Genomic DNA, 8,704 nt, shown 5'->3' with positions numbered 1-8,704 from the left:
TCTATCTATCTATCTATCTATCTATCTATCTATCTATCTATCTATCTGTCTATCTATCTATCTGTCTGTCTATCTGTCTGTCTGTCTGTCTGTCTGTCTGTCTGTCTGTCTGTCTGTCTGTCTGTCTGTCTGTCTACTACCTACCTACCTACCTACCTACCTACCTACCCATTAATCGATCTATCTGTCTATGCAGATGTTTCCTCAGATCCACAGCTGGTGGAGTATTCCTATCATTGCGAGCCTAAATGTACCGGAAACCAATACTTTGATTTGCAACAGGACACCTGCAAGCAAAGGACACAGTAAGACCATTAAAAAATATAAGATCTTTTTAAATAAGCATGCTCCCTATTATATCTCTGCTGGTTAACCGTGTTCATGTGGCCGTATGATGATGTTTAGTCTTTATTTGTAATCCATGATCAAATCAGCCAATAATTCAGTAGCTGGTGTTTTTGTTTTGAATATCCCCACCTGTCGTCACAGTAAGTGTTAGTTAGCTAGCCTGTGCCTTCTTCATGAAATGTTATTTATAGTCTTTGGAAAAGACAACCCTGATGAGAAGTTAGTCAGAAACTGTATTCATCAGAAAGAAAATATTTTCTCTCTTTGTTGCATTCTGCAATATCAGAACACCAGAAAACCCACACAAGCAAACATCAGCTAGAACTTTTATCAAGGAGCTGAGCTTAAACACAAAGCTGGCTAGCCCAGTCTGAGTGTTTCCATATGCTCCCAGAGTGCAGAACTGTGCAAGAATCTTTAAGTTCTCCTTATTTCTTGTCTTGATAACATTAGCTGGCTTTATAAAACTCTTACAACAGTAATTTATTCATTTATTTATTCATTGTTTTTTTCCATCCATTTTCAGTGCAGGGTTATTTTCAGAAGAACATTTAGTAAAATTAGCTGGGCACGGCCACTTTTAAAACTCACTTAGTTTGGGTGGCCATCTTAAATGGGGTTCACTTCAAAAAGTAATCAGTCATTTATGTGCAGCCATTTTCCAAGTTTTATTAAAATTTCATTGAATTCTTTTCAGGACAGACAAATGGACACCCCCCCCCCCCACACACACACACACACACACAGACACACACAAAGAGGCAAAAATTAAAAAAACGTCTATTGCTGATGGCAAAAAGGCATTAAATAATTAGGAGTGGTTAAGGACTTTTGCACATTGATGTGCTCTTTAAAAATAGATCTTTTCAATGCATATTAGTGAAGATGGGGCAGAGCAGTGCCAGGTGAGGTTTATTAAAATTGTTGGTGAAAATATATTAGCATATTAATAGCAAATGATGAGTAAATGAATTATTTTTGCATATTATGGCAAAGAAAGCATTGTTTCTTTTTCCTTTGAGAGTTTAGTCAAAGTGAATGGCCACACTTTACTGAACCAAGTGTCTATATTATAACATTTCTCTTCTTCTGGTGAACAGATGCAACACACATGGATTTGTTGAACAGTTTCCAGGGAACACAACTCATGACTCAGTTTGTTTTAAACCTGGTATGTTACCATGAAAACCTGTTCTATCTGCAGCGGCTAGATGTTGATGATTTGTTTGATAATTTGCTGAACATGTTTAGTTCCACTTTCATTATTCTGAACCCAACTACAAGCAGACTTAATCCGTATCTGATTTTTCTCCAGAAAAAGACAAAGGAGAGTTCACTGAAATAATCCTCTGCATCGGATTTGTGTTGTTCTCCCTCACCCTCTTCATTTTGGTGTCCATTATCTGCTCAAAGATCATCAAGAAGCATGCTGCAAGTAAGCACCTAAAAAAAAAAAAAAGACATGAACATATTTGGGCAGCACACGTGGTATTCATTTATGAAAATCTGGACATTTGATTAATCAATTAAGATGTGATTAAAACATCAACAGAGCAATGCAGTCAGAAATGACAGATTATTTGCAAATATTAATCTGTATATTTTCTCTACTTTACAATTTATTTGATCAGTTCCTGATCTGTGAACATAAAATAATGTACTTAATACTGCTTGAAAGCAGCATTTTATGAGGTATAGAAATGTGAATGAAAAGCGCATGAGGTCACAGGGTAACTAAAAGTTACAGGGTGCTGGACAGAACTGCTTTCTGTGAGTCACTCCATGGTGGATTGCATTGCAGAGTGGGCAGATTGTCTCTCTGACGTTTGGTCAGTAGTTCACAGTGGATAAAATCTAAACTCCCTCCTCTGTACAATAAACAGCCTCATACTCTGTCTGGTAGATTTTGTGTGACTTGCAAACAGATCAAAACTTTCAGGTCTGATGGCGGCCCCAGTGTTTACAACAAGTGCATTCAGAAAATGGAGATCATTTGAAGGAATGCACCTCGCCTGCTGCCTTGCACGCCAAAGTTTAGGCAAAAACTCCATGCATTTTATTAGCACCCTGAGCATATGATGGAATGACTCTCAGCTACTACCACACCAGATTTTAGCTCAATATGTACGAATGACTGCATTAAGGCTGTTTTGTGTGATTAGTTGTGCTAATTCTCTTAAATCAGGTTGACTCCAGAAGTTGTCCATGTTCATTCAGTGATCACCTTATGGACAGTTTCATTAAAACATGCCCACTGGTCCATGAAGTATTATGATATATCATAATATATGTTATTAAAATGATTGGTTTAATAAGTAAATCCACATTCAAATTGCCACTTTCTTCTCACTGAAGTAAGCGAGCACACAAGGTTTCGGCATCTCGTCACTGCAGTAACAAGAAACGTGTGAGGATGCAACGATGAGAATTTAACGAGTTAAAATATTAACTGTCTTTGTTACAGAGAAAAAACCCATCCAAGCTGTCGTCAATAAAACCAGCGATTTCCACCTGTCGAAGGAGGAGAGCGGACTCCACCTCATTGTCCAGGATGAAGCCAAGAACATGAATAGTTTTCTCCATCTGGATCTGGATCAAGTCTCCACTCTTTCATAAAGAGATGATGTGACCAGGTTGATGAGCTACACCCAGAATGAGGAGAGGAAAAGACCAGCACCTATTTCCACTGCTGACATGCTCTTCAGCATCTCTGCCTGAGTCAGTAAACCTTTTGGAATATGTCAAATAAGGCTAAGTAACTTTTTTTTAAGGATATTAAAGAATGGGCGTGTTCACTACACCTTCTCAAAAATCCCCTCAAAGGGTCTTGAGTGTGAATAAGATGCATTTTTCCTGAACGAAGACATGTTTTTACATTAAAGAGAAGAGTTTTAAGGACCAGTGTTTCAGTCCTTGTTGCTTCATTGTTGAGTAAGCTGTTTGTTTAAGGACAATTTTTTTTAATCAGTCCTATTAGAACTTTATTAATTTGTGTGTTCAGATCCCGAGCTCTCCTGTGGCATGTGTGATCTGCACATAATTTTTTTGATTGTGTTTTCACGAGAAACAATGAGGGAAATTGGTAATATGTTTGTTCTTTAATTCTTGTAAAAACAATCAGATAAGCTGTTTTTTTTAACTGAAGTACAGTAATTTATTGTATTTTGATAGTTCTTTGTTTCAACTTACATCCTGACAGCATTATGGCTTAGTGGTTAGCGCTGCTCACTCACAGCAATAAGGTCCTAGGTTCAGTCCCCCCGGTTGGACCGAGGGGTCTTTCTGTGTGGAGTTTGTGTGGACTTTCCCTGGGGACTCTGGAGTCCTCCCACAGTCCAAAAACATGCAGGCTAAGCCTTCAAGCCCAGGCCTCCCTGGCAAAAGAGATCTGTGATCGCAAATGGGTTTGAACTGGTTAAATAAAGGTCAATAAATAATTTCATTTTTTAAATGAATATAAGGATCTATTTATGTTAAAGAGAAGCTTTCTTTCTTGAAGACTGGAATTAAAAGAGAAATGGTTTGCTTGTTTATTTTTAATAATTCGGTTATTTTTATTAATGTATTTATTTTTTGCGTTACAATGACCCATTAGAGACAGAAAATAAAATTTTAATCAATATTTGTGATAACAAACAGATGAAAATGAGAGCAAAACATTGGAGGTTACATGATGCATAGAGTCATGAGTGTATTAACTTTGATTTTTTATTTTATTATTGATTTTTTTGTTTTGTTAGATTTGTTAAGATATAACTAAAAAGTAAGACTTCCAGTTAAAACAAACTTTACATTTTCTAGATTTTGTTTTGGTAGATGACAAATGCTCTTACAGACGTTACAATGCATTTTTTTTTTCAGAATAAATAAGCAAGAAACTGTGTCTGAATTTATAGTAAAATAATTTTGTATCTAATCTGAATCAAAAAGATAATTAGTTTTGTATATATGTAGCAAATAAATGTCCAAACAACTATTTTTGCAGTTGTGCTGCCTTTTCTCTTAAAACCTTAGAAATAACTAAATGTTTGCTGTACAGAGAATTAAGATGTATTTAACTTCCTTAATATCTTGTTGGTACAGAATACTGCCTGGGGCCAAATCCTTTAGGTTGTGATCACAGATAATACCTTAAAAGTGCATTCAGAGTAACTGAAATCAAAGAGGCATGAACTTCTGTCAATTCACTAAAATATTTTTCTACTCAAAAAGCGTTCAATACAAAAACAACTGGACTTTATTTGTAACAGAAGACGTTTCGCTCCTCATCCAAGGAGCTTTCTCAATTCAAAGAGCAGTGAGTGAGGGGTTCAGGTTATAAGGCTGAGTGAGATAAGACACACACACATATGTAGATTGGCAGTTCACACCTAAACACCTAAACAGTAGGTCTTTGTTCATCTAATTCACAAACGAGAACCCTCTGTTCCCATCAAGTGTGAAAACCGGCTGGGAATCTGTTTTAAAGTTGCATTATATGTTTTCACCCCCCTCTCAATTTCAATTCTCAATTCTCTCTGAAGGAAGCAATTTATGTAAAAAGAGAAAAGCCGTCTCTTAACAGAGGAGGAGTCCTCAGATTTCCACTTTCAAAAACATATAATGCAACTTTAAAACCGATTCCCAGCCGGTTTTCACACCTGATGGGATCAGAGGGGCCTTGTCTGTGAATTAGATGTACAAAGACCTACTGTTTCGGTGTTTAGGTGTGAACTGCCAATCTACATATGTGTGTGTGTCTTATGTGCGTGTGTCTTATCTCACTCAGCCTTATAACCTGAACCCCTCACTCACTGCTCTTTGAATTGATAAAGCTCCTCGGATGAGGAGCGAAACGTCTTCTGTTACAAATAAAGTCCAGTTGTTTTTGTATTGAACGCTTTTTGAATTCATCATGTCCTGGATGACTGAGAATCTTCACCAGCATATTTTTCTACTCTGAACTTCTCCGAGTGGGTGTAGTTCCTCTCTTCACCGATAGGGGCGCTGACGGGCAGGCTAGGCTCACTGGTCATATGACAGCGGCTCGTGCCGCTCACTTCCCCGCTGGAAAAAACATTAAAAAAAAATATATCAGAACAGGGAGGAAGACACAGATACCACCGTAGTGGAGCGTCGCTGCCAAACGTCAAGATGCTGGCACTAATAAATCGGCTTTTGGACTGGTTCAAGTCACTGTTTTGGAAGGAGGAGATGGAGCTGACGTTAGTCGGCCTGCAGTACTCCGGAAAAACAACATTTGTAAACGTGATCGCTGTAAGTCCTCAGCCGCTACTAGCCACTTTGCTAGCCTAATGCTAACAGCCTTAGCGATAACGGTGCCGAAAGTCTCCAATCTGTGTAGGTAGCTTATAAGTGCAGTTTTTTGTCACAGTGGTTGATATATGACTGTGCTGGTTGCTGCAGCTGTAAAACACCTGCGGTTCAAGTCACGCTGTGGGTGTTTTGTCAACACGTCAGCTCAGCTAACAAGTTGCCACTTTGTTTGTCACCGACTCTGTCGTGATTGTTCACGGTAAACCCCAAAGTAACGTAGTGATTCGTGGGTTTTACACCGTCAGTGTGTGGGAAATTCAAGCGGTTCAGTTCAGTAAATGTTGAGCATTGCAAGAACTACACGGAGTGCAGACAAACAGGACGGATCGCACACCGAGGCATATGGACGCTTGAAAGTGTGCGCGCGTGTGGTTCAGGAGTTTTTGTATGTGTGTGCAGGTTTTTTTGCAGATTCGTGATGAAGACTTCTAAAATAAAGAGATGAAAACGTGCAGTGATCTTTTGAGACTTTTGTCAGTCAGTGGCGTTTCACAGTTTGGTTCTGTCTCATTCAGTTTATTTTAAAAACTTGGACTTGACTCCTGTTTGCAGCAGTACTTCCACATCCATTCCTTCTGCAAACTAAACAAAAGCGATTGGCTGTTTTCTGTGTTCTGCTCTGTTAAGTGTGAAAATAATTTCAGTGAAATCACTGAAACAAATTTAGATGCAAAGTGTGATAAATGTGCAAATATAGTACTCCTTCCTGTGTGAGATTATGTCACTTGTTTGAGCAAGCACATTTGTTTCTTGTGCAACTATTGCAGGGCGTCTCAAATACTGGTCCTTCCAATGGAGCAATTCATATTGTTTAATCACAGCTGTGTAACACTTGAGTTTTTCATAATACTAAAAGTCTTTTTCAGTGTTTGTGGTGGTGACTCTGGGCAGCTTTGTCAGATTTTTTTTGCTCTGATTGAATTATTTCATTTGTGTGGACTTTTAGCTTGGAGTGAAAGTGTTTAGGATACTGAACATTTCACCAAACATCCTTTTTAGTTTTGATGCGACAGTAAAGATAACCTCAAAACTGAGAGTTACAGCTGTCTGTACAAAAATGAATACAAGTCAATTTTTTTGTATTTTAAAACCGTGCGGTGTCAAGACTAAACATACTTTTTTGTACCTTTTTTATGTAAAATTATCAATGTCCGATTCCTGTTCATATTTGCAAATCTGTTTTTTCTTTGTATTCTGTAAAAAAAAAATGTTATGTTTAATGTTTATTCATGTTAACACAATTAGTTTTGTAAAACTTTGTAAAATTATTCATGACTAATATGCAGGTACATGTTTTTAATCATTTAAATAAAATGCCAAACACTTATGGATTTATTTAGTTCCAACATAACATGCTGTGAATTTTCAAAGAGACAAAAGTTTAATTTAAAGACATTAACTAAGAAAATGTAAACATTTTCGACATATATTATTTAGGTTACGGATTAATAAAAACTAAATTGAAAGGTTTGCTGAAGGTCAAAACGTTTTGTTAAGGTAAAAAAAAATATATAGATGTAATTGTTTTCCAAGCAGGAACCATCATCATCTAAAGAAAGCAGACAAATTTAAGTCATTAGTGAATGTTGTATTCATGATTTAAAGTGAACAAAACATTTTACTATCTTGTCCAGCTGATCAAATTGGAATGCATTGTTTTTGGCATCAGGTTGTTAAAAAAGGTGTGTGGCTAAGGTTTGATTTTTGACTCTGCTCCGTCCTTTACGTTTAAGAGATGAGAGAATCGCCCAGCGTGCCAGTGACAGTTTTGACTTCATGAATGTCTTTCCTGCATAGTTCCTCCTCTCTGTCATAAGACTACTGCACTCATTTCCACTTAGCTGTGTCAGGTGACTCTAGAAAGTCATGTGCTGTAAAATATGTGTATATCTGAAAGTGCGCATGTCTGGATTCACAAAGATAGATGTGGGGAGGGAAAATGACTAACTTGCTGTATTAGACATAAAGGGGAATACCAATGATTCAGTCCGCTGAAACTCATTTTCTTCCCATTTAAGTTGAAATTTATACATTCTTGCAAAAGCCAGATCTGCTGAGAGACGTTGGTTTTAGTAGGACATATCAGTACGCACATGCAGGGGTAGACATAAGGACATTTTCCAGGATGAAACGAGTTCGTTGTCCGCCAAAATGTTTGGTTTTCCGCAACCTTTACAATTAAGGAGGCAAAAAATCTCAAGAAACATGTAATTTAATAAGTGTATTGCACAATATACAAAGTTTACTCTATACATAATAATAATAATACATTTTATTTCAAAGGTGCCTTTCTGGCACTCAAGGACACCGTGCAAAGAATAAAATCAGCAGTAACAGAAACTAAGAGATGAAAAGAAAAGAAAAAGAAAGGAAGAAAAAAGACAATGTATAAAATCAATATAAAATCAATATAAAATCAGGCAAAACCAATTGTGTCAGGTGGAAAAAGCAGATCTAAAAAGGTGTGTTTTTGAGTTCTGATTTGTATTGTGAGATTGACTTTATGTTTCTAATGTGAGGTGGTAACGAGTTCCAAAGTCGGGGAGCAGAGCGACTGAAGGCTCTGCTCCCCATGGTGGTGAGACGGGCGGAGGGGACAGTCAAAAGGATGGAGGAGGATGATCTGAGGGAGCGAGAGGGAATGGCAATATGAATAAGATTTGAAAGATATGGTGGGGAGAGATTGTAGAGGGCCTTGAAAGTGAACAGGAGAATTTTGTAATCTATGCGGAACTTGGTTGGCAGCCAGTGGAGTTTTTGCAGGACTGGAGTGATGTGATGAATGGATGGGGTTTTGGTGATGATGCGGGCAGCTGAGTTCTGGACCAGTTGGAGCTTATGAAGAGATTTGTGGGTGAGACCGAACAGAAGGGAGTTGCAATAGTCCAGGCGCGATGTAACCAGACAGTGAACAAGGATGGCAGTGGAATGGGGAGTAAGGGAGGGGCGGAGGCGGTTGATGTTGCGTAGGTGAAAATAAGCCGAACGGATGGTGATATAGAAATTATTATTTTAATGCTTTTATGTCAATCTAGACTTA

General features: G+C 37.8%; 2 protein-coding genes across 2 annotated transcripts in view; both read left to right on the top strand.

Moving 5' to 3' along the window:
• LOC119412762 (tumor necrosis factor receptor superfamily member 3-like) overlaps positions 1-2,964 on the top strand; it is a 3,671-nt gene extending 707 nt beyond the window's left edge. The window contains exons 4-7 of the mRNA XM_037679799.1: positions 197-305; positions 1,449-1,519; positions 1,664-1,783; positions 2,813-2,964. Coding sequence (XP_037535727.1) covers positions 197-305; positions 1,449-1,519; positions 1,664-1,783; positions 2,813-2,964 — 452 coding nt within the window. The remainder of the gene's footprint in view (positions 1-196; positions 306-1,448; positions 1,520-1,663; positions 1,784-2,812) is intronic.
• A 2,340-nt stretch (positions 2,965-5,304) lies between these two features.
• The window catches only part of arl8ba (ADP-ribosylation factor-like 8Ba), a 14,132-nt gene continuing 10,732 nt past the window's right edge, over positions 5,305-8,704 (top strand). Inside the window, exon 1 of the mRNA XM_037678725.1 lies at positions 5,305-5,604. Coding sequence (XP_037534653.1) covers positions 5,482-5,604 — 123 coding nt within the window. The 5' untranslated portion in view covers positions 5,305-5,481. The remainder of the gene's footprint in view (positions 5,605-8,704) is intronic.

The sequence above is a fragment of the Nematolebias whitei genome, chromosome 7, assembly GCF_014905685.2.
Source record: "Nematolebias whitei isolate Nwh7 chromosome 7, NemWhi1, whole genome shotgun sequence".
NCBI lineage: Eukaryota > Metazoa > Chordata > Actinopteri > Cyprinodontiformes > Rivulidae > Nematolebias > Nematolebias whitei.
This window is presented reverse-complemented; position numbering and strand designations above follow the sequence as displayed.